At 34.5% G+C, this 25,433-nt stretch overlaps 2 protein-coding genes and 1 long non-coding RNA gene across 3 annotated transcripts; 2 read left to right on the top strand and 1 right to left on the bottom strand.

The window, feature by feature from the left end:
- Nucleotides 1-5,095: 5,095 nt before the first annotated feature.
- LOC113328848 (disease resistance protein RPM1-like) lies at nt 5,096-7,782 on the bottom strand. The gene is made up of 6 exons (XM_026575848.1): nt 7,645-7,782; nt 7,004-7,395; nt 6,818-6,912; nt 6,276-6,694; nt 6,031-6,078; nt 5,096-5,917 (listed from the first exon to the last, which is right to left on the bottom strand). Exons 1-6 carry the CDS (start codon nt 7,780-7,782, stop codon nt 5,096-5,098), a joined length of 1,914 nt encoding a protein of 637 aa, XP_026431633.1.
- Nucleotides 7,783-19,990: 12,208 nt separating this feature from the next.
- On the top strand, nt 19,991-21,934 carry LOC113328796. Its single transcript, XM_026575807.1, has 5 exons — nt 19,991-20,082; nt 20,368-20,626; nt 20,905-21,056; nt 21,312-21,447; nt 21,539-21,934. The coding sequence occupies exons 2-5, from the start codon at nt 20,379-20,381 to the stop codon at nt 21,666-21,668; spliced, it is 666 nt and encodes a 221-aa protein (XP_026431592.1). The 5' UTR covers nt 19,991-20,082; nt 20,368-20,378; the 3' UTR covers nt 21,669-21,934.
- Nucleotides 21,935-22,899: 965 nt separating this feature from the next.
- Nucleotides 22,900-25,051, top strand: LOC113328797. Its single transcript, XR_003349560.1, has 3 exons — nt 22,900-22,950; nt 24,290-24,405; nt 24,823-25,051. It is a non-coding gene; the product is annotated as an uncharacterized LOC113328797 (long non-coding RNA).
- The last annotated feature ends 382 nt before the right edge of the window (nt 25,052-25,433 follow it).

Below are 25,433 nucleotides of genomic sequence, written 5' to 3'. Positions count from 1 at the left end.
TTTCTAGGGTAAATTTTTTTGACTAATAGGTAGTTCATCTTCTTCTTTTAGATACATGGCATGCACTGGATAAAACTTGCCTACTAGCAGATTTAAAGCCATTGACCCAGCTCCCTGAGCAGACATGCTCAATCTTCGTAGATATCCATACAATACCAGGTGCCACATTTAGAAAATGATTATCTTGATATTTTGTATGATAGATATCATCCCGGATTTCGCAGGGTTTTAGAGCATCCACAGTGGGCGAGTATAACCAAAAATTTGGGATGAGATCGTAACACAGTGGGACGAAGTAAAGATCAAATCCCAACCAAAGATCAAATTCCAGACCAAATATGGTCGCGACCAAATCCCAAATTCTAATATAGTCGGGCGTAAATTTAAAGTTCGCTTGTTGCTGGGCGTAAATTTGAAGTACGCTTGTTAACGGGCGGAGATTTAAATTACGCCCGATGAAAATTCAAATTAAATAAAAAAGAAAAAGAATGCCGAAAAGAAATGGGGCGGACTTTTAAAGTCCGCCCGATGAAAGTTATAAAAAAAAAAAATTGGGGCGGATTTTTAAGGTCCGCCTGATGAAAGTGTAAAATGGGTTAATCATGTACCGTTGCGTCACAACACGGACTAAACCCAAAATTTAGTCTTTTTTTTTGATCTTTGATCTTTGGTTTTGATCGCACCACTGCAGTTGCTCTTAATAAATATTGTCCAAACTAGTTTCTATACCTTTTTGTTCACAAGCAATAGTTGTATTCAGAAAACGAGAAACTAAAAGGTTCCTGTTGATCTATTTATAATATTTCAAAAAAATAAAAACATTATATGCTTTAAAAAAATTCTACGTAGTCAATATCTGTTATATGGCCGATATTATAGGTTTTTAACCTTTATCAGGAAAATCGTTATGATATCTAAAATATTCACGATACAAAAATACAAACTGATATATCAGGTTCATTGATACACTGATAATACCGTTAAGGGTAATTTGGTAGAATGTACTATTAAGATATGGAAATTTATAAACATAACCCTTTTTCCTAATCATCTTCATTTGTACTATTTAATTTGTTTTTTTTTTGGAAATCATATTTCAATTCATTCAAACCAAAATGATGATTACGTGACTGCTTACAAGATTATAAAAAAAACTCCAAAATACAAGATAATCAAAATCCAAATACAAATGACGACATCAATTGCAAGTACATCGCGAAGAGAAAGAGCCATAAACCGCAAAGACATCCAATTTTTTTAGATGTAGTAGTGATGAATGATGGTGTGAACCGAAATCAACTCTGACCATTTAAAATGATTATCTTCTTCAATAAGAGATGCTCCAAATGAAATGGAATATTTTGCCCAAAATCTTGTAGATCCAAATGAATCTGGGTGCCCTAAATCCCTCTTGTTGAAGACGAATCCAAAGCGACGCCGAGCAGAATCGTTGATGTTCTTGATGAATCGAGAATAGCATGCCAAGAAACATCATGGAAATTTGAAAAAATCGCTATTAAAGCGAAGAGAAAATCTTCCAAATGACGAAGAAAAGATCGCCCAAACAGCGAAGAAATATGTCCATAGACATCAAAACACAACAAAACTAAAAACACAACTAAATTATTTTTATCCATAAAAAACTAAAAATCTCAGGATCGGACTTGGTATACTCCACATATTAATCTCTACCATATCAATTCTCAGGTTTAACAACGATTTGTCGACAAAGTGGGCATGAGGGAACGTGAATCAGCCATGAATCTACACAATTAGCATGAAAAACATGGTTACATCTTGGTAGACTTTTGCAACATTCACCTTTTCTAAACCTTTCGAAACAAACAATGCAATCTTTATGAGTAGGTTCAACTATTTCATATTCAAAACTAGAAAGGTTCTGAAGGTCACTTGATGATAACCTAACACCACTACTTCCTTCTTGTTCTTCCAAGCTGCTGGTGTTTGCCGGTGATGCATTTTACGATAAAATATAGTACAAGCTACTACAAAATGTATGGACACTTTTAGGATGGCTGCGAAGACAATAAACACAACAAGGAGGATAGTACCGACTATTTCAGCAAGGATCGAAAGAAACAAGAAGGTTGGAGTTAGTCTTTGTGCACTTAATGATATATCCATGTGGATGAGTTCCATGACGAGCTGATACTTCTGATGAAGATGATGTTGAACATTGAGAATAATTACGTTGTTCAGCGATCAGACCTTGATCAATCTTTCTGGCAAATGATTGAAGTCCCTTTCATTATCATCGTTACTCCTAGAAAAGCTTGCTAAAAAGAGAATAAGAGAGGAAAATTTTGAGAATATGAGATTATTCAGGGAGTCTAGGAAGACATCTTATGTAGATAACGTGATAGTGCCTGATTGTGCTCGTTTTTGTGCTTATTTTTTTTAATTAATGTGTTGGTCCGACGTCCAACTGCAACTACTCATATCCTGCAATGTCTTATCTACATTTTGAAGACATTTGTTTCACAAGGCAATCAATATTTTTTTATTATTTAATCTTTTACGTTCAGTTTCGACTTCGACTATTTAGGATGATAACTTTGTGCGACAGAGAGTGCCCATATCCACCTAAAGTGGTGCAAGTCTTTACTGGAATTCTTTATGGTAGAGGTTAGGTAGCACCCACGCCGAAGGCGTGGTCATTTTTCAAAAATACAGATAAGAAGGACGAGACCACCTCTATTAAGTACATTGACCACATCTATTAAGTACAGACATGGAAGTATCAACTATACGCAGTACAGTAGATCACCTCTATTAAGTACAAACAGGGATGTAACAACTAGACGCAATGCAGTAGGCCATCACGGCGATTCTTGGATTCTGCCACATAGGTGATGGTTGTAAATTTGTAAAATTTTGAGATCGGACTAGCTTAAATGCTTCATATCCCACGGATTCCTATACCAATAGCAAGCGGCAATGGTATTGATATATGGCATTTATGATGCACCGTGGGTCCTAAAAGAGTTCACCATTTTAAAAGTATGTTTGGATGATAGAAGCAGAAATCAGAAGCGCAATGATAATTGTGTGGTTGAACTAACTGTCTTCTCTGTTTTTCGAAGTTAAAAAATAATTTCTGGAATTGCATCCAAATAGGGTATAAATCTAAGCTTTAATTAGATACATGTCACTTAGGAATGTGGATAAGTAAGGGAAAAATCGGTGCACGATTAGCGCTTCTATCGTGCTGTTGTTTAATAATTTCTTAGCGCCTCCAAAAAAGCATGTCGTACATTTATAAGCAAGGTAAAGATAAGAAATTCTTCTTTATGGATAAAAATAATAACAAAAGAAGTTAAGAAACGAAACTTGTACATGTTTCATCCTACATTGCAAGTAAATCGTAAGATTTCTTCTTAAATTGATTAACCTTGAATGATAAAATTGGATGAATGATAAAATTAGCTTAATCTTAAATTTTTGGCCATTTTTTTTGTTATCAATTGGTTGTCTCTCAAGGAACCAATTTCACATTCTCGCACAAATAAATTGCTGAAATTTGTGGAAAGCGGTATTGGTGCAGGCGCGTAATACAAGTGTTGCCGCTTATGGGATGTGGTGAATGTGCAAGTTCTATGTGGCTATGTGCGATTCCAAGCTTCTGCCAGCTGCTAGAGTCGATGTCCGCCAAAATGTGGCAGACATGGCCAGAAAATCAATGTCATATAGCCGAAGCCGCTTCTAGCACTGCGCTTCTTCTTGATGATCCTTAGATATTAAGTTTAATCCTTGGAGGTGCTGCGCCTTTATAAGATTTTGGTGAAAGTGCAAGGGGAAAGGCAAAATTAGGTTTGTTCTTTGAGATGTTTCGTGCATGTTTCACTTGAAAATTTTCATTGAGAATCCACAGTGGACGGCAATTTTCATTATACCTAAATGTTTTTTACCTTTCGTCTCATTTGTGCATATCTGTTATAACTTAGCATTTGCTATTAGTCATCGGTAAATATAGTGTTAGAAGGAAGAATCAGTTTATGTCATATGTATCAGGTGAGATCACAGAGTCACAGTTCTAAACCTGCCTTCGGTGTCAAAATTATAGGCAGACCTCTTTACCCTCAAGCTTTGCACTCAAAAGTAGTTTGTCTGACAGACTTAGTTTATTCAAAATATGTATCTAAATATTGTGAAATTCAAACTCATTTACAATCTGAGAGTTGTTTATACATTTAGTGGTTGCGACCCACTGTTGTTTTCCTCAGTTAGTTACTAGATACAGTGTCTGAAATTTCTGTCATGACAGTCGTGTGATGAAAAGTTAGCGAGAAGTACCACTAGCACCTTCAAAACAATACAAATTTTAACAGCTTACTTTCCAAGTGGTATATGGCTAAGAATCTACAATTTGTTCTCAAAGAGTCCCATTTATAAGGATTACAGGACAAATATGTTACTTTTAGTAAGGTTTAGCTTCGGCTTCGTTCATGCAATTCTTAATCGCAGTCCAGAGCGGCTGCAACTTGGATAGCTAGATCTGCATTCCTTGAACTTGGAAGGACATACACAACTTAGTGCGGTGCTACTCATAGTACATGACATCACATTTTTTTTTTTTGGCTTCATTTTTGAAGCAAATAGATAATTTTGAGTTATTATGCTTAGCGTAAATGGGTGTGTTACTTTGTTCTCCACACCCAAGGTTAGAGTGATTACCTGAATGCTATGTTGTGTCAGGCGCGAGGCGAGGCGCCAAGCCCTTTGCCTCGTGTAGCGCCTAGGCACGTCAACATAGCCTGAATGTTTAACGTAATCTAGGTCTAGGAAGTAAAGCGATTTAATTTTCACGAAGAAAGAGGTAAGACGACATGATTCTCTACCGGACATTCCCTTTCATCAGTTGTCCGTGGATAGCCATGGGAATAATAAGCTGTTTCACTGAATACATTGCGCACATGCATTTTCTACATGTTGCTTGAACCAGCAGGATACAAACATTGTCCCTCTTCACTAAAAAGTAGAAACAATAAGTTAGCTAATATCATAAGCTAATGACACTAAAGTATTACCTTGAGCGTATGGATGCTTTTCTGGTCTTCAATCTGCTTTTAAATGCCTACTGTGTGATGACGACTGAGGATATGTGCTTAATTTGGTCCCAATTCTCTCCCACATTCTCTTTTAATCTGTCAGTGAGTCGAGGATGCATGTTATTTAGTTGTAGTACTTGAAGTTGCAGCTGTTCTATTCTCTCGGGAAGTTTCCGCAACAACCCACAACTGCGAATTACAAGGTGAGTTAAGCTAATCAATGATCCATCCTCCATTATCAACTCACATAAATCAGGGAAACCTGCAATCTCCAAGGACTGAAGCCTGACAAATAATCCTGCTGAGAAGGTCATTGTCCTTGCAGTGTACGAAAGAGGACGGAACTCTAGAAATTTGAAGCGGGTAAGCTTTCTTAGAACCTCCATTAAATCTGTATCCGATCTGTCTGACGAGGACAAAATCAGCTTGACGAGGTTAGATGGGAACGAAAACTTTGGTAGTGGTCCTCGTAGATACAACTTAGTGAGATTGGTATTCTTCGCTAACTGCGTCGCTATTTGTATTTCTTTTCCAAACATTAGCTTAAGAGATTGGAGGCTGCGGACTGCGGCTATGGAATCAACGAATTCTTTTCTGAATCGATGTTGGCCAAAAGTAGTTATGGAAAACTTTCTGAGCATCTTCAATCTGTCCCACCTGACATCATTTATCCAAAACCCATTAGAAATCGATAATGTTTGGAGATTTGTTAAGTTATCAATCACCAGGTGACGATTAGACAGAACTCTATGCTCTTCTGAGAATGTGAAATCAACGTCCAGATGCCGTAGTTGATGCAAACTCCAAATGTCCGGCATGAATATGCACTTTCCTTTTATTATTAAAGTCTGTAAATTGGCAAATTCACCAACGTATTCCAGAATCTTCAAATTGCTTGTCGCGTTACAGCTGGAATACTTGAGATGTTGAAGATTCCTGATTTGTGCAGGAATGGACGTACCATCCATACTGCTCTCGATAATCCAGCACTGTTAGCAATTTGGAATCTCTGCATATACCTGTAAAGAAAGAGTACGATTTTCCCAAATCTTGAACTTTGTGAAACATCAAAGTACGAGTGTAACGAAATTTGAGGATGTACTCAAAATCAATACCATCATCAGTATAATTTGCATGATTCCCATGAATACTGAGTCAACGAGTATTGATTGCTGTTGATATGCCAGCAAAATTCCTTTGATTGACTTGAAGAAAGCGAAGCTTTTTAGATTTTGCATTGGCAAGATCACGAAGTAGATCATGTATACGACAAGTTTTTACTCTTCCGTCATACCTCCTCCTCTCAATCTTAATCAGGCTTCTGTGGATCAATTCTTCCAAGTAATCCTCTGCAGTGTCTTCCAGTGTTTTTTCCCCTTCCCTTTGGACAAACCACTCTGCGATCCATAAATGAAACAACTTGGATGCGCGTATCTCATGATCCTCGGGAAAAAGACCAGTATTCATAAAGCAAGGCTTCAGGTAATAAGGCATGTCATAGTAACTGAAGGCCAAGATTCCAGAGCACAAGTAAGACTTCTCACCATGTGTTAGTTCCCAGTTTACACTATCATGTACTTTAGACCATGCGGCTAGTGTCTTGTCTTTGATCAATAATATCCCTCCTAATACCACAACTCCCAGAGGTAAACCACAACACTTATCCACCATCTTCTTTCACAGGTCGACAAACTCTGGAGGGCACCCATCTCCCAAAGGAAAGGTTTTCTTCTGAAAGAGTCCCCAACTCTCTCCACTGTCTAGAAGCCGCAATACATGGATATTATCATGTGAGGGATCAGCAAATCTAGCAACTTCTAAACTGCGAGTGGTTACCAGTATTCTGCAACCATTATTTGTTCCTGGAAAAGCGGGACTGAGACGTTGCCATGTATCAGTACGCCAGACATCATCTGACACGATCAGGTACCTACCTTTTGTGACGACGTTCCTCCAAGTAATTGTAAAGCATCACCCTCAACACCCCCTCGTCCTTTTCATTGATATTGTGATAGCTATTCCTTGTAACTTGTCCTATAATACTACATAGGAGATCGACAACCCTAAACTCCTGAGAAACATAAACCCAAGCAGAGACATCAAAGTATCGCTCAGTATTTTTACTCTTATAGATATTTGTAGCAACAGTAGTTTTTCCCAGGCCACCCATCCCAACGATAGAGATCACCATGCGCCGTTGTTTGTTATGATCTCCTAAAGATGATGACGAGTTTGGCGGAATAAGTAATGATGTTACTTGTTTGATGCTATCTACCATCCCCACCACATTCAGCTCCTCAACAACAGGACGTCTCTTTATTCTTCGCTATGGGTACGAGTACGGATCATCATCCTCATCAAGAGGAGAACTAGTCGAACCATATTCACGCCCTGTGGGATATTTAGATCGGTTGGTTGATATCCTGTCAGACTTCTTGTTGATGGTAACAATTTGGCGTTTAAACTCATTCAGACCTGGCAGCCCGCGAATCCTCAATATGAACCCTTTTAAGGTTTTCATTTTTAGGAATCGACCAGAACTCAATTCCTTTTTACGCCTTCGATGCTGCTGTACCTGGAAGAAGAAATCATCTATGATATCTTCGGCCTTGTGGATTATTTCTATTATTTGTTGTATCTCTGGACCATCATCCATGGTATGCCTTGCATCTGCATCATGGAGGTACTTACGCATCCATGGTAGCTCGCCCATTAGATGCTCTATTTCTTCTTCCACTCCTCCGAGTAGAGTTGCTTCTTTTTTTTATCATGGTTATCAGCATGTCTAATTTGTTTAAAAGATATGTACTACCAGCTTCAGCCATTCTCCCAATCAGCTATTTTCTAATGAGAAGTAAGAAAGAGAACTTAATCAAAATTCAATGGGAAAAAATTTGTAGGGGAAGAAAAATGTTGCAACATTGTAAGAGTTATTCTATTTCAGGACGAGACGAAGTTTTGAAGAGATTAAGAGAAAAGGCTAGTGTACAGGTAAATCAACAGAAGAAGAAACTGCGTTTACTTCAGGACGAAGTGGAAGAAGAGATGTGTAGATTGTCAAAGGAAATAGTGAGGAAGGACTTAGGAAATAGCGATACAAGAACGAGTGGACTGGAGAGAAAGGGAGGTTTTCTGGTGTATGATATGACAAGGTGGAGCCTTTGACGAAATAAAACCTTTGTCCTAACTGGAGGTTTGACAAATTCAAAATTGCATAAAGCAGTTTTTCTTTGGCAAATTGATCACATTATCTGACGAGGAAATTTACTGTGCAATTGCGTAACTATATTACAGTACCAAGGATGCCCAAATCAGGGAACTTAATCACATGTCCACGACGACGACAAACTCCGGTCACCGGTCTCGGAAGTTTTTCGGTCAAAAATCCAGCAAAGCATTCTTGTTTCAGAAAAGTATCTCTTTTCAAAGAAGACTATTAAATGATAAGACTATGTCTAGAAGACCATTCCTCTCCGATTTCATCGGTTCTTGCAAATTCGGGTGTTCTTTTTCTTTCCTTCGTCGGAATACTCCGCCATGTAATTTTTATGGTATGTAAGAACATGTTCTTCAAAGGGTTCTTCATGTACTTATATCCAGGTTTGCTATTATCAAAAAAAAAAAAAAAAAACTTTACATTCCAACTAAAAAATTACTGCGTGAATTGCAGCCAAAGTCGATGAAGCCTAGACCGAAAAAACAAGGTGTGCTCTGTTCTTTATCCTCTGGGTATGGAAATGGGACATTCTGCCTTCACTTTTCTCACACTAGTAACGAAGAAGAGAAGAACTACTAGCGTGAATTTCGATAGAGAAATTGATGTTCAAGGTGGGGATGCAGACAGGACGCGTTTACAATGCGTGTATGGCGCGCTCATGTACATGTCTCTTGTGATTTTCGTTCAGACACAAGTTGGATGCATCTGGGACACGAATAGCTGTAGGACGCGGATGAGTCACAACTCATAGGTTGGACCCAAATTTTAAAACTAATCTATTACTAGAAACTCATCTAATAACTCTAGTGATCTTTTGGGTCAAGAAGAAAAGTTTAAGAAAGATTTGAAAATTGATTTCAAGTGAATGCAAATGTTGAAGAATTAAAGATAATCGAATTCATTCTCTTACAAAATAATGCACAATGAAAGATTTGAAAGTCTCTGCAGCACTGACCCGCCACTGCATCATCATTGACTTTGGTGCGGCCGTCTGCAAAAGAGATGGCTTTCCTAGTTTTGCTGGGAGTATTATTTTGTGTTCCTGATTATCGTATTATAATATACTCCCAATGGAAAGATTAACTTTTCAATGTGGTCTATTTTTAGACTAAGGTGGAAAAGAGTAGCCTCTCTTTTTCATAATCAAACGTAGCTGTGAAACACTGACACATCAGTATTAATTCCGTGTCTGTGTCCAACGTGCAAAAAACGATACGACGCACGTGTAAAAATCTATACTTCATTTTACTAGTTGTGTAATCTAGTGTATCATGCAAATTAGTATAATAGTTAATTTTTCACATGTAAACTAATCTAACGTCATGATTTTTTTATCATATAATTGTATGATTAATGTATTTGATATACCATAACACACTATGATTTTTAGTAGTATATAAAATTATTTAATTAATATATATATATAAACGTGTCCCGATGATTTTGTGTTTTGGAGGTCTGTGTCCGTGTCCGTGTCGGTGCTTCCCAGAGAGGTAATATATTTTTATTTTTGGTACGGTTGGACTTGCCGACCCATTCCAAAATACCAAGCTAAAATAAGCTGACCGGCTACTGATCTAAAACGAGACTGTACAGTGTACAGTTGATTCACGTTTGGATAGGCCAATCCGGTCAACCACTACCCGTTTGCAAATATCAAGGGAGTCCGAGTTATAATAGGAGTTTGGCAGTTTGCTCAGTTTTGATGTTTAATTAGGTTATCGGAATTGTGTTAGAATCTGTGGTACCGTGTTAGAGCTATATAAAGCACCCGACCATTATAAAGCACCCGACCATTAGCGTTTTTCTGCGTGGTACAGAATTTCTCCTCCTCAATGGCGACTTCAAAAGATAAGCTTCTTGAGCCTCCGAAAGTATTTTGCTCAACAGCGACGTCAAAAGTTTATCTTCCGGCTCCTCGATCTCAGAAAGTAGTCTGGAGAATTGAAAATTACTCAAAACTGAACAACCAAAACCTTCACTCTGATACTTTCTCCTTCGGGAGTCGGAATTGGTATGTGTGTGTGACTCCTTTAATGCTTTTAACTGAAAGTCGATCAGAATATATATTTTAGCTAAACTTTTTTAATAATGATAATAGTGATGATGATTTCATGAATAGGCGAATGTTACTGGTTAACACCATATATACCGAAATACATGGACCTCGATTGGAAATCTATCTTTGCCCAGTGGATCATACCGACTGTTATTTTAATTATACTCTGGCGGCTATTGATCAAAAGAATGACTTGAGAACCATGAAAACAGGTTCGAATATTCACTCTCTCATCTTTTATTATTTAAAATAGGGTTTGTAATTTCTGCATGTGAGTGTCACTTATAATGACTATATATATAAACGCTATTGTTGTTTGGATTTCAGAAGTAAAACGTGGATTTAACCCATCGTGGAGTGGTTACCGCCAGGGACTGTCGTTGAGACTCGGTGAATATTACAGTCCAGATAATGGGTATCTCTTGGATGATACTTGTATCGTTGAAGTTGAGATATCTAAAGCGAGATCGACATCTAAAGTGAAGGATGTGTTGTTTATCACACTGGCTTTTTTGTCCTATCTGATCTCTTGTGTTTCATGTGTTGCTTTAGTTCCTTTTGATAGGTCTTCTTATCTCTATGCAGCCATGATATGGATTGCTAATTGTTCTGTTGTTTATCACCTTCTACCGTTTCTGCTTTACGACTTTCTGCAGAAGAAATCTTCGGCGTCTTTGCCTGCAAAAGTGATCGAACTAGAGGTATCTGATGCAGTACAACCCATATCAGTAGAAGACGCAGTATAGAAGCTACATTTTTTTCTTCTATGTTTTCTGTTTTAAATACTTCTCATTAGTATTCTATTATTAGTTTAGGTATTTTATTATTTGTTAACTTCTTAATCTAGTTTCTAGTCCGTCATCTTTTAAGCCTATATAAACAGGCAGAGTATGTTTAGAGTTGACACTACTTTTGAAGATTAAATAGGCATTGCATTATTATTCTTATTTTTTCTGTTCAAGTTTCAATACTTTTGTTCGCAACTTTGTTTCTCTTCTCAACTTTGAAATCTTTCTATTGCCTTCATCTATACCGTTCTACATTAGTTACATTTTTACTTCTTAGATAATTTTAATCTTGGTATCGCTTCCGCAAACCCTAAATTTTTGCAGTTCACTATTTCATGACTTTAACGGAATGCAAGGTCAGTTTAACACCATGCAAGATCAGTTAACTCAATTGACGACAAATATGAATATAATCATGGAGTTGTTAAACGTCCAAACAGAAGAACCACCAGAGTAAACGTTAGATTCACCTTCTAAACAACAAAGGGAATCAGCCACTAAGAAACATGGTTTCGTGTACACTTGCGCTATTCCAGAAAATGTATTAGAAGTTTTAAAGAAAAAAAACAACATGAAGCTTTTCTTCACACTCAAGGAAGAAGATTTCAGTTTTACGGCTAGATAGTAAAGATGACGATTCTCTTAAAAACAAACAACACAAAACATGGATAGAACGTCTTAAAACTGGACAAACCCCTTATAGCACTTTACCAAAATACAAACTGAAGGATGATATTCCTAATTTTGATGGGAGTTTCGAAATAAAGGAGTTGATGTTTTATGAAGTAGATAAAAAACTAATCCATCCCTGTTGGGAATATATATTTAAACCGTAAATTTATTTCCCAATAAATATAAAGAAAGTTTTTAATAGCATTTAAGTTTCTTAAATAAAAAACTAATTTTGGTTATAATTGATTTTGACCGTTTCATATTTTGCTTTATTAATAGTATTTAATATCTTGTGATATAGAAGACGGAACAAAAGACACAAAGTAGAGGGGAAGAAGAAGGTAGAGAAATTCTATTAATGTGTGTTTTTTTACAAAGGTTTGGGACTCTATTTATAAAGTTTACATACTTGGTGCCCAAGTAATGGGGTCCCACTAAAGTGAGCATCTACCAAATAAACTTCCGTTTATAACATAATACACCATAATAACTTCTCCTTGAATAGCATTAAGAAACAAAGTTTTGAGTACAAAATCAGAATTTGGTTGGAAGAAAAAAGAAAATTTAATCTTTTAAGAGTGAGTTTCTATTATGCCTCTTGAGTTTAAAAATGAAAATGAAAATGAAAAGAATTAGAGGAGTTGTTGAAGCCTTTTTTCTCATGGAGAGTTTTTATTATATGTTTCTTGAATTTAAAGCAAAATGAATTATTGTGAGAAAGAAAAACAAGTGTGTGATCATCCTTGGTTTTTCTAAAGAGTTTCTGAGCAAGAATGAAGTGTAAAAGTTTCACATCCTCTCACCGTGCAAGAGTGATTGTGTAAGAGATTGATCTCGGCTGTTTTATCCTGGGGACGACGCGACATTGAAGAACTGCTTGCACAATCTTGGGCAGAGCCGCGAAACGTCTTAAAGAAAGCGACCTAGTCCGCGACAGGCATAATTCAGTAATTGTTCCAACAATTTTAAGACGTTTATTCTGTCATGGATATAAAAAAAAACAATTGCTTAAACGCGATAAATATCATTATTTTATTTCGTTTTATAAAATTATAATCGGTCTAATTTTTCTTTGACGATTGTAAATGATGATTGAGATTTTAGGTAACCTGATACCTAGAGTTAATTTTATGTGATGGCGGGTCTAAGTTTTCTTTGCTGAAGATACACGACTTTTGTTTTTGGCGGGTTATAGTGTTTTATGTGCATCTCTTTAACGAAAATGAATTTGGTCTAGAAATGTTTTCTGGATATATTAGACATCAAGAGGATAACCCACGTCAAATTTCAGAATTTTTGGAGTTCAAAAACTATTTTTAAAGTATTTTAGAAAACTGCATAACGTATCTGAAAAATTCTGACCGGCAGAAATGTTTTCCTGATTAAATCAACTTTTCCTTATCTTTGTGTAGAAAATTTGAATCCGTGTATCACACGAAACTTGTAGGTCAGGAACTTATCTTCAAAGTCCATTTTGAAATTTCCTATTTGGGTATTTAGTGTGATAGATTTGGTGATTTGAAAATCGTTATGTATGTTTGTAAAAAATAGTAGACGTGATACTTGAGATTAGAGATGTAAAAAACTACATTAAAAATCATACTTTTGATTTTATACTTCATACTCTTGTTTTGGTAATGAAAAAAAGAAGATTATTGTTAGTAATCAAACTAGTGCTCCACATATGTTTGATAAAATGCCTCATAGAAAGTTGTAACTATATGTACGATGTTATAACTATATAACTTTGAATATTGGTTTGAAACTTAAGAGAAACTTGAAGTGCTATGTTTCATTTGATTTTCAAGTAATCATGTAAGTGCATACCTTACTTATTTTTTGGTTTGAAATGCTCACGTGTACATGATTGTGACAGGTGAAAATTCACTTACTTGAGTAAGTTTTTATTTTCCAATGAAATAAAAATTGCGGGAGATTAATCGATGTGAGGATCAATGGGGTTGCTGATTTCTTTGTTGGTTGGCAAAGAATGGACAATGGTTTATAACAAATTGAGCTTTACAAGCAATTGAGGTATGTTTGATGAACTATTTGTAGTTATTATTGTGATCAAATAATGGCATTCTAAATTGAATAAATTGATTGTTCAATCATAGAATAAACTTTAGGGAAACAAGATATTGAGAATTATTGTGTATGACAATAAACATGTGACTCATATAAGTTTGGAACTTATGAGATGGAAATTTGATATGACACCAAAACCGAAATAATTAGAAACCTAGTCAAGACTAATGTGAATATCAACTCTCACCAAGAAATAAACATAATATTGATTATGAATTTATTTGCTATTCTTGCACGACATTGCAAGGATATCAAATGTTATTAACAACGCTTTCCAAGCTAAGTTAATTTGTGGATGCGGTGAAGGTTGGTATATATGGGTGTTTTACACCATGTTTGTTTTGATAGGTTATGGTTCAAAATTTGAACGAAATTTTTTGAAAGAAATTGGTGTTGAGATATACTTACATCTCTAGGATTTTCGGTATTGGTATGGTCTCAAAGTTTACTTCGGGAAGAAATTTTTTATTAAAAATGTCCATACTTCCGAAATGAGAAATTAGAAATTTGTTGAATTTGATCAATGCAATACTACAAATGATATGTTATGGATAAAATGTTTGAGCATAATATTGCAATTTTATCATAACATAAATTGAATTTTGAATATTTCAAATATGAGATTTTGTCATGCTTTTTAAGAAATCAGTGAGTTAGTGATGAATATGAGCATGTTATATTTTCTTATAAACTTGGTAATTTTTTGAGTAACATGTATGTAATCTTACCTAACTCATAAAAGCATGTACATTTTCAAACTTACGCAGCTTGCAATGATATTTGATAAAATAAGGTATTTGAGAGTTTTATAAAGATGCTTCGAGTAACTTGTCTTGATATCAAATATGATCATTTGAGTCGTGAGTTAGGCGATATTGACTTTACAAAAATTGTTTGGATTTTTATTCTCTATATTGTGTAACGTTTTGGGTTTTGATCATTGGCTCATTAGTTTTTCACAATTTTTGGAGTCTTCGGATATTGTTTTGAAATTCTTGTTTGAGTAAAAAAACAGTGGGGGTTCCATACCCTAGGTTTTACAAACTTTGATTTAAATTAGAGGAACTGAAAAAGTGAAGGTGACGAGTAATTCACTAAGAATGACACTAGAAAAGCATATAGTATAGTGAGACTAAATTTTAGTCATGAATATTTTGTTGCTTATAATATGAAAGATAACTTCTCGTAGAAATAACTTTATTCTTCAAAAAGTTAATCTTTGGAAAAATAAATTCATGAGCCTATTATTTTTAGATAAGTAAACAGAAAATTGTTGACACTTGCATGCCGCTAAATTAACTTACATGCTTGTTTTAGCATGTTGTTTCTACGATGTATGATTTGTTATAGTCATAAGTAGAAATATATACTTTTGTGTATGTTAAAGATGAGAATATACGTAGACCAAGCATGAAAAACTTTTTAGTTTCTACAAGAACATAATGCAAAGTTAGATAAGTCATCATATATATATTCTGAAACAACTTTGAAGCAATTAAAAGAAAAAAAAAATTGTTTACTTGATTAGTTTGAATGATTTCAGAATGGATGAATGTGAAATGCACAATACTCTTTGTTTTGTTTGCATAAGTGATTTGTTGAATTTTTATTCTAACTTATAGGATGAAAATGAAATTTAGAACATGCTTCGTTTACTATTTGACATGAAAGACTTGAATGAAGATAGTGTATATTGTTAAAAATAAATTTTTTCTTTGGATGTATTTCATTTCAATGAAAATAGAATTTTAAGAGAGATAGAAATATATATAGCCTGACTGTAAATAAGTTTTCACTCATTTGGTTTAGTGCTAATGCTTTTGAGATTGTGTTTGTTAGCACTAGACATGAGTATGGTAGCTCAGTATGTTTCTTTGCTACGTGATTGACTATATATAAATATTTTTTGTGTAGTGGGGGTTTAATATATTACTTCTCTAGTGGGGGGTTTATATTCGGATTTACCAATCCTAGTATGGAAAATTGGTAAAATTTTGAGAAGGTTATGAGGTGTTTCAAACACACCTTATAACTGAAAATACCCTATCTAAATGGTTACCGCAATCCTTTAAGGATATTGCGAAGCTGATTGAACATCCTTTCAATTGAATCCTTTAAGGGATGGAGCGATTCGATCCTCTAAAACATAGGAGAATAGACATATTAATCCAATGTGATAGTACGCGGCTATTGCAAGAATTGAGAATGCATGCAACGACAACAATAAGAGTTGATATTATGAGAATGGATTATATAATGTCTGAAAATAGTTTCCATTAGTCCTTTGACGAAAGGATTGATAAGAATATGTGAATACATCTTAGGGGTGAGGTTGATTCTCATTGAGATTGAGTCATTTATGATGGATACCCAACCTAGAAATAGGTTCAAAGGGACTAGACGAAGTCATGGATAATATGGAGATGAGAGAATCATGCTTTTGAAGAATTCATCCCACGGCATGACATCCTGAAACGAGTAAAGGTTGAGTTTATTTTTTAATTTTATAATTTAAAACTCTTAATGATATTTATATCTCTATTTAGAGTGGGGTACATTCAAGAGTACTCTTGATAGACTCACCTATATGAATGTGAAAGTGTGGCCGCTTTCTATGAGAATATGGGAAGTTCTCTAGATCATTCATTAAACTGGGATACAAGCGCAGGGCCATAATGTGCTGGCTTTAGACTTTACACTAGTATAGTCGTGTGTGTTGAGTAATCTTTTTATCTCCTAGAGTTCAAGACTTATGTTCACTCTATGATCATATTTTAAGGGAGCCTATTAACACTACGTAAAGGTTCAAGTCGCAGACACCTTTGCTTATGCATAACTCTATACGTTCTTGCTCAATGTTTTAAAAATATAAGTGGGGGATTTTTGGGAATATATATTTAAAACGTAATTATTTCCCAATAAATATAAATAAAGTTTTTAATAGCATTTAAGTTTTTTAAATAAAAAACTAATTTTGGTTACAACTGACTTTGACAGTTTCATATTTTGCTTTATTAATAGTATTTAGTACACCATAATAACTTCTCTATTTGTTGGGTTTGCGAGAGCTGGTATTCCAGGTAACACAGGAGCGAGGTTCTTTTATGCCCAAAAGAACTCTTGTTGAAGAGAGAAACCCAGGAGACTCAATATTTGTTTTATACTCAAATGTGACCTCCACAAATATGAATGAGATATTAGCCAACCTATGGGCCGTATCTGATTACCTATGGGCCGTATCTGATTGCACTGAGTTTCCACAATTTCATAAGAACGGTTTTTTGGGGACCATGGTTATTTTGGGGATCATGTTTTATTTTGGGTAAAGACATTAGAAGTAAATGTAGGTCACCCCTTATCTAGATATTTATATTAATACCTAAATTACCCTCTTGATTAATTTTTTGGTAATGATTAGTTAGTGTTAATAATAGTTAATGTAGTGATTAATAAAATGATTAAGTTAAAGATAATTAATGAGATTAAAAAATCAGATGACTTTTTTTTAAAAGAAGAAGAATTATTGAGAGAGTAAAGTTGGAGAAGATGAAGAAGGAAAACATGAAAAACAAAGGATTTTACCAACCACAACCGGAGGAAGAGTATTTGGGTACCCAGGTATGTTTCAAACTTAGATAATGTTGGTTGAATTGCTCCAAATTTTCAAAAAACTGTAAATTTTTAGTGTAGTTTTGGGATTGTTCGGTTAACTCATGTGAAGAACAGGTTACCGAACTCATCTGAAAGTGTAGTTCGGTTACCTTTTCCATATACGCAGGTTACCGAACTCGTTCTTTAATGGAGGTTTTTAGTTGTTCGGTTACCTTTTCCATACACACAGGTTACCGAACTTTGTTTATAGGACTTACAGAGTAATGTTCGGTTGGTTCGCAAACTTTAACCCAATAACATAACTAACCGAACTCCACATGTATGCAATTAGTGAAGAGTTCGGTTTGTCAAGAATTTTTGCGAACAAACCGAACATAGTGGAACAAGTTCGGTTAAATTGAAACTCAACATAGTAGGCAAAATAACACAGTTCGGTTACATTGGAAAAAAAAATTCTTTTTGGAATATGAGTAGAGTTCGGTTACTAAATAGTTTTAGAAATTTTTGCGAACCAACCGAACAAGGTAGATAAAGTTCGGTTATATCATAACTCAACATAGTAGGAAAAACAACACAGTTCGGTTACATTTTTTTTATATTATGGGTAGAGTTCGGTTACTAACTAGTTTTAGAATTTTTTGCGAACCCACCGAACTCTGAGTTCGGTTATGAAAAATTAAATTCGTGATAACCGAAGTGTTCTTCGTGTTCTTGGTTTCAGAATGTTCGGTTACAAAACTAGTTTTTTTTTAAACTATTCCTAACCGAACATGCCACTTTAACATCCATTTAAACCATATTTTGATGATTACTACTCAATTTTCCTATCCAAAAACGAATTAAAAAGATTGATGGGTTTTTCAATCGAACGAGGAACGTCAAGGAAAGAGAGAAGAAGAAGAGAACAAACTTTTTTTCAAAACTAAAAATTTTCGATTGCTCTTTTGATTTTGATTTTGGTTAATAAATTCATTTAAATTAGATGTATATTATTAGATTAATATAGTTATTAAGTTAGTTTTAATTAAAATTAAAATAAAGGATAAATGAGTATTTACCTAATTTTGGGACACCTCTTATAAGTATAAGGAGGTTAGCCTAATAAGACCATGGTCCCCAAAAAAAAACCATGGTCCCTAAAAAATCGTTCTTTCATAACAAATGTGAATAACCATATAAATTGATAAATAAATATTAATATCTGCTTTTAGAAATTTATTAGTTCCTGTCAATCATGATGGTAATTGAATTTCCGCCCTTTTTGGAAACTCATTTTGCATAAAATGATTTCCATCGGGCATTTCTTAGATATAACGTCGAACCGATGTGTTCTCCTATTAACTTAAGCCGACAGATACGGCCACATTATAGATAAGGGGTGATTCATAGTGATTGGGCTTAGCAAGCAAAATGCACTACCATAGTGCTCGGCCTTAGACAGGTAGAACCACAAAACTTGAATGATCCAGTAACCCTACGGGCAATATTTGGTTGTGATTTTTGTTAAAGGGACAGCAAAATGTGATCCGAAAAGCACACAAATCGTAGTTGACTTGCTAACTAGACTTAATCCATATTTATTTTTAACTCGGTCTAAAATACCCTTACTAGCCGCACTCGTTTCTCACACATGTTCAAAAAAAAAACTCAAAAACTCTCAATGTTCCGTAAGTTACGAACTCTATTCTTCCGTAATAGAACATGAACCCTAGAAAATCAATCTACCATAAATTTTTTGAATCTCCACTTCCATAGTAGCGAAACAAAAAGGGCTTAATATTAACCCACAAATTCTGAATAAGGACTAACCTTGCACCATATCTTATCGTTGAATGAGCTTCATAATCATATGGTAACGGAATCGTGGTTTGAAATTATCGTTCCACTTAATGGGAAGAAACAAGTTTTAAGGAGCTTGAACAAACTTACTTAACAATATCTAAAAGAAGTAAATATAATGAGACGAACTCAAACGTCCTTCTTCCAGTGTAAGCCCACTTCCCACCATGTCGCAGTAAATTCCCAAAATGTTCTTCAGACTGGTACATTCAGAAGTTTTTTCTTTCTTTTTTTTTTCACGAAAGAAGAAGACGATAAGAAAAATGAGATTTTCAATGTATATTTTCGGCATGTGTGTAGGGTATGTGTGATTAGTAAGGATATTTTAGGCATAGGCAAAAAAATATGTTGAGTTGACTCTAGTTAATGAGTCAACTACGATTTTTAAACTCCTCTGATCCTAACAAAAAAAATAAAAATATGACTTCATCTATTTGCCATCCATATTTTTCTTATTTACCACTTTCATCACTCTATATTTCAGAATTTCAGAAATAATTTTACTTTTTATTCTACTTTTTCCTATTTATCATAGGTCCATAGGATAAGTGTGGGTGGCAATTGATGAGGGTGGCAAATAAGAAAATTGAGGGTGGTAAATAGGTGTATCACTCTATACATATCTTTTGTTTCTTTTCGACCACAAGTTTGATTAGCTCAAAGAGCCAGACACTTAAACTCCATCTCTCTGTCTCTTTGTCTATCCACTTGTTGATATCCACTCAAAGGCTCTTTCAGGTATCTCTCTCTTACATTCTGTCTTCATCTTGTTCGCGTGAATTGGATGGAGGGGAAAAAAAAACGCATTCTAATGAGTATCTTGGTGATTGTTTTCTTGCAATTTTGGGATTTTGATTCTTGATTTTCACTTAAGAGTAGAAAAATACTTTGATCTGATTCATGGGGGCTTCAAGTTTCATTAAATAGCAATGAGGGTTGTGTTTGCAGACTGCAGTGAGAGCATTATATCTATTTTATCAGGCTAATTAATTTTTGAAATTTCTGATAATCTGTTGATTTTAGAAAATTGATTCATGGGGGTTGATATCAGCGATGTTGCTTTAATGGATCACACATTTGGGAAATTACCAGATCATCTATTGATTGAAATTTTCATCCGTGTGCCGGTGTCACAATGGGTCCATATAGCATGTGTTAAGCAAAATTGGGCACATCTATTTCGAGGAGAGTGTTTATGGAAATGTGTTCTTTTGAAGACATGGCCATCAGTTGACCAGGGGGATCAGTGGGCTGGTCCTATTGGTCGAGGATCGAGTAAGAGGTAAAATTTCATTCATACCTGAACATAATTAGTATACGAGTTGTTTGTGATAATTCCTAAGTGAATATCTTGAAATGGTTCCTATATATCATAATTAGCACCAATGCACCATCTTCATAACCAGCCCATGGTTGATCAACTGTCTACTTCTTGAGGGAAATAAATCAAGGCTGTTGTCTATCCTTAATTTTCAATTTATTTGTTCACTGGATGGTTTTAAGATGAGTAATTAGCCTAACCATGTCGTGGTATTTGCATTCTACATATGTACATTACAGGAGGTATGAAGCTTTGTATGTTAGTAAACATGTATCTGTGTTTGATGGTGAGATTGATGAGATTATGGGACACACTTATTTGTTTTTAAAAGAACAGCTTGAGCTTTCAGTAATGCCTCCTGCTTCAGGAATACTTCACGGAACCATAATCGGTGTGTTCTCAACTTTTGTTTCCGTGTTTTCAGATTGGGTAGCACAATGTGATTTCTTGATAGCCTAGAAGTCTGAATTTGGTAAAATGTTAGAATGCAGTGGATACATGTTCTGTTGTAGTCGAGTTTGTACCCTTAATAACATGTTCAGAAGCATGATTTGAATTGCAAGTTAATTGCAAAGATTCTCTCATTTTTCCTAAAGATATCTGAATGACTATCAATCAACTTTACTTCTCTCATTTCCATCTGCAGATCAGTTCATTGCTTGCGGAAAATCAAGGGATAAAGCCATGAGCTCGCTTCCCAAATCTGGCTTGCAGTTATTGACAGTTTGGATGAAAGTGAGCAAACGTTTCTTTTACTTATGCGTCTTGCTGAGGAGGGAGATGTAAGATTCTTCTATTCAGAGAAATCCCGAATTGAATTTTCTTGACTTCATAAGCCGAACTAGTTATGTATTCCCTGTAATTTGTCTGCAGGTTTTCCTTCCATACCCGTACTCGCGATCTTACAAAGTTCAATGGAGGGTATTTGAGAAGCTTCTCACAGATTTTCGAGATTGCTTCGATGGAATGGATTACTATGACATATTGGCATGTGCTAAGTTAAGGTTTCAGCCAATCCCATCCGCTTGGTTAGGCTACTAAGCATTTTACATTTTGTGCATAAATGTTGATAAAGAACTTATCTGTAAGTATGTAAGTGTAAGATAAATACTGTGTAGTTATGAAGTAATTGCATATTGTCAGCTGCCCTGTAAACAGTTGCCGAGTTTGCTTGTTTTTTTTCCTACAAAAGGTTGTAGTTGGGATAATAACGTTGGGTTTGGGACAAGTCCCTTACGAAAATAAATAAAGAACCTAACGTACGTCAAATCCGCTTTTTTCTTTTAGGAATACTTTTCCGGGATTGAATGGTTGATTTGTTTTTGGAAATTCATCAATTATAGAACTAGGAATTACCTATAGGTACTGGTTTAGTGATACTAGTTAGTGGCAGGTCCACCCATAAAAGCCCAGTAACATGAGGTCCAAAGTTTTAAAGGAAAAAAAAATTGGACCTAAAATTTTATTCCCAGGTCCTATACACGTGCGGAACCAATACGATGTATTTTAAAAATTCCCAAAACACCCTCCAGTATATAAAAGCACAGGAACCTATCTCTTTCATTTCAATTTATTTTCTCAATTTGTGTTTCAGAGAAGAGCTCCGAAGATGAAAGCACAAGAATACAAATCTTTTGAGATTCTCGCTCGATTCGTGAATTCAAACTCATATCTTGTAATCGGTAGGTCGATTTTCTTATTGCTACTCCTCAAGTTAGTGAATTTCATATTTGATTGTGTTTTTAAATCTAAATCATCTTGATCTTTCTGCTACTCATTAATCACTTATATCATCTTGATCTTCCATAGTTGGTGATCTTTTTGATCTTCACATATATATGGTCCTTTTTGATGTTTGATTAAATTTTCAATCTCCATACTTAATTAGTTCATTTTTGTGAAAATAGTTCAGATCTAGATGGAGAATCACGTTTTTTGTTTATTTTGTTACGAGATTTGACTATACTAGTTTCTTTTTGTTAGTTTTAGATTATTTTTTTCCAGTTTTTTATGTATGAACCATCGGTATGTCTATGTCGTACTGACAAAATACCTAATTTTTTTTCTTAATATCATGTAAAATTCTTTTGATTATGTTATATACGTAGATTCATTACTAGGTTTTTGAACTCAATATTAAGATGAGATCGAGATTTAGTTATTGAGTTTGGTGATTTAATTGTTAATTTGTATTTCAAGAATTAGGTTTTTAATTAGAAGAAGGAAAGATGGTAGAAAGGGGGAAGAAGATCAAGAGTATAATAAGAAGATTCAAAGAATTGACGGTTTGTATTTTGTGTTTTTCTTTTATGTTTTTGATCCACTTCCTTATAAACTCACTCATGGTTACTTAGTTTTTTGTGTTTTTTTGTTGTTTGAGATTGTTTGATCTGGTAGTACATATATGGTATACTGAAAAGAAATGCTTTGATTTTGTTTTGCATAGATTCATCACTTATTTATATGATCCAACAGTACATATATGGCGTACTGGGAAAAAAAGTGTTTTGATTTAGTTATATAGATTCATCATTTGTTTTGACATGCAGTTGAATTTTAGGTTGTGAATCAGCACTACATATGTGGAGTACCGAAATAACATGATTTTTTTTTGTATTTATGCAATTTTCATGCTTGATTAGATGTATTATGTTGAAATTTTTACTAGATCTGATTATTTTAGCTTCATTTTGTTGGTTTGTGTTTGTTTTAAGTTTATTACACTACATTAGCTATCAGTATATATATGATGTATTGTTTTAATTAAGGGTGGGTATCTTTAAGATATAGACAGGTATCTCTTTTGTATATATGTTTGTCATTTGTCTTGAAATCCCTATTAATTTGTTGTTTTTTTTGGTATCTTTAAGATTAAGACCCATATTATGTTTGTTTACAAATTTGTATTTCTTCTAAACTGCGTAATATTTTTTGACTGCGGTTTAGCTCATAAATATATGAATTTACTTTGTAGATTACTAAATCTAGTTTTAGCTATCATGCTTTGATAGTGATTGTGATCCGGTAAGGAACATGTTGCTAATCATATTCCAATAGGTTGTATCTATGAGTAGTTGTCTATTCGTTTGATGGTATGTTGTCATTTTCGTGTCTGGGTATTACCATTTTTATAGAGGAGTCCTCTTGAACAAGCAAAATTGGCTGAGAGAATTGGTAATGCTATTCTCTCTTATTAATTACAGTACACCATGGTTATAGGATGGTGGTGTGAAATATGTTTTACGGACTGAGTTGAGTGCATATTCGATGTACTGAGAATATATTGAGTACATATTCGGTATACTGAAAAATCAGATGCTAGTAATCCCCGCACTACCACCCAACGTAGTATGTTCGAACTAGAATAAAACATACAATATATAGCAGATGTACTGGATTTTCTGAGTAGTGCATAACAACTATATTGGATTTTCGTATTCAAGTAAAAAAGAATTTATTGCATACCCGTCTTCACACTACTACCAATGCAGTATGTTCGAGACTAGAGTAGAACATACAGTACATAGCAGTTGTATTGGATTTTTTGAGAAGTGCATAACAATGGTACTTCAGTTTTTGAGGTTGAAGATGTTTCTGATATTGCATTTGTTTCTTTCTTTACAGGCATGGAGAGATAGTCCTTGTAGTTCCTGCCTAGATGCTTTCTACATGGATCCGAAAGTGCAGCAACAACATCTCAATGTGTACTAAAGTTGTATTCGGCAAGCCTCCATACACAGGTTCGCCTAGAATTACAATATTTTAGAAATTTGATTAGCAAGGGTAGTAATTTTTTGAAAGAGTAACGTTATGGAATACTAGTTAGGTTTAACCTTCCAATGTTGCCACAATCCTAAATCTCGTTTAGCTTACATTCGATGGTCACAGTGAATATATATGTGTGTGTGTGAGTGAAGCCAATATGTACTGACGATTGTGGAAGGAAGAATAACCATCTTAGCATTACGCATAGGTTTTGGATGGAATTAGTTGTGTTTTTGAATGCAATATCTGTTAGGATGCATAAAATCCACTGAAAATATGAGTGTAGTCAATATGTACTGAAAGTGGAGAACATTCCTCTTAATATTATGAATAGGTTTTGTTTTCATTTCTTTCAATAGCTGAAATATTGTTTTCTCTTTAATGATGTCCAGGGAACATCACCAATGATACTAAACAAGTTAAGCTGGGGTTTGGAAAGAGCACTGGGTATTACTACAGGTTCACTTGTGAAATTATGAAGAACGATTTTAAATACGTGGAGTTAAAAGTGAATGGAAATATTTTATGTTCGTTTTTTTCCAGATGTACTCATTTTTTGTATACTTTTCTCAGTATATATTAGATGTACTCATTTTTTGTATTTGAAGTTTTTCTCATCGTATATCAGATGTACCCATTTCTTGAATGTGAATTTAATCTGTATTTAGGAAAAAACACTTGATAGCTTTTGCTCAAGTATATAAATTGTTAGTTGATATCGATATATTTTAGTTTTTAGTACAACCAATATATGACATTTCTTAATGTAAAATTTGTATTTTTAAGCACAATTAATATGTAATTTCAGTACAACACATACATACTGTAGGATTATACTGTAAAAATCGACATAGTTTTTGTTTTTGTTAGCCATAACATACTAATGGAATCGAAATCTATAGAATCGTCGAATAAAATTAGTATTATTCATTGTATTACTTATGTTCTTCTACACAGTTAAACATAAGAGTAAATAAAATTAGCTTACTCCAACATTGCAGCT

Source organism: Papaver somniferum, unplaced genomic scaffold, assembly GCF_003573695.1.
Source record: "Papaver somniferum cultivar HN1 unplaced genomic scaffold, ASM357369v1 unplaced-scaffold_114, whole genome shotgun sequence".
Classification (NCBI taxonomy): Eukaryota; Viridiplantae; Streptophyta; class Magnoliopsida; order Ranunculales; family Papaveraceae; genus Papaver; species Papaver somniferum.
This window is presented reverse-complemented; position numbering and strand designations above follow the sequence as displayed.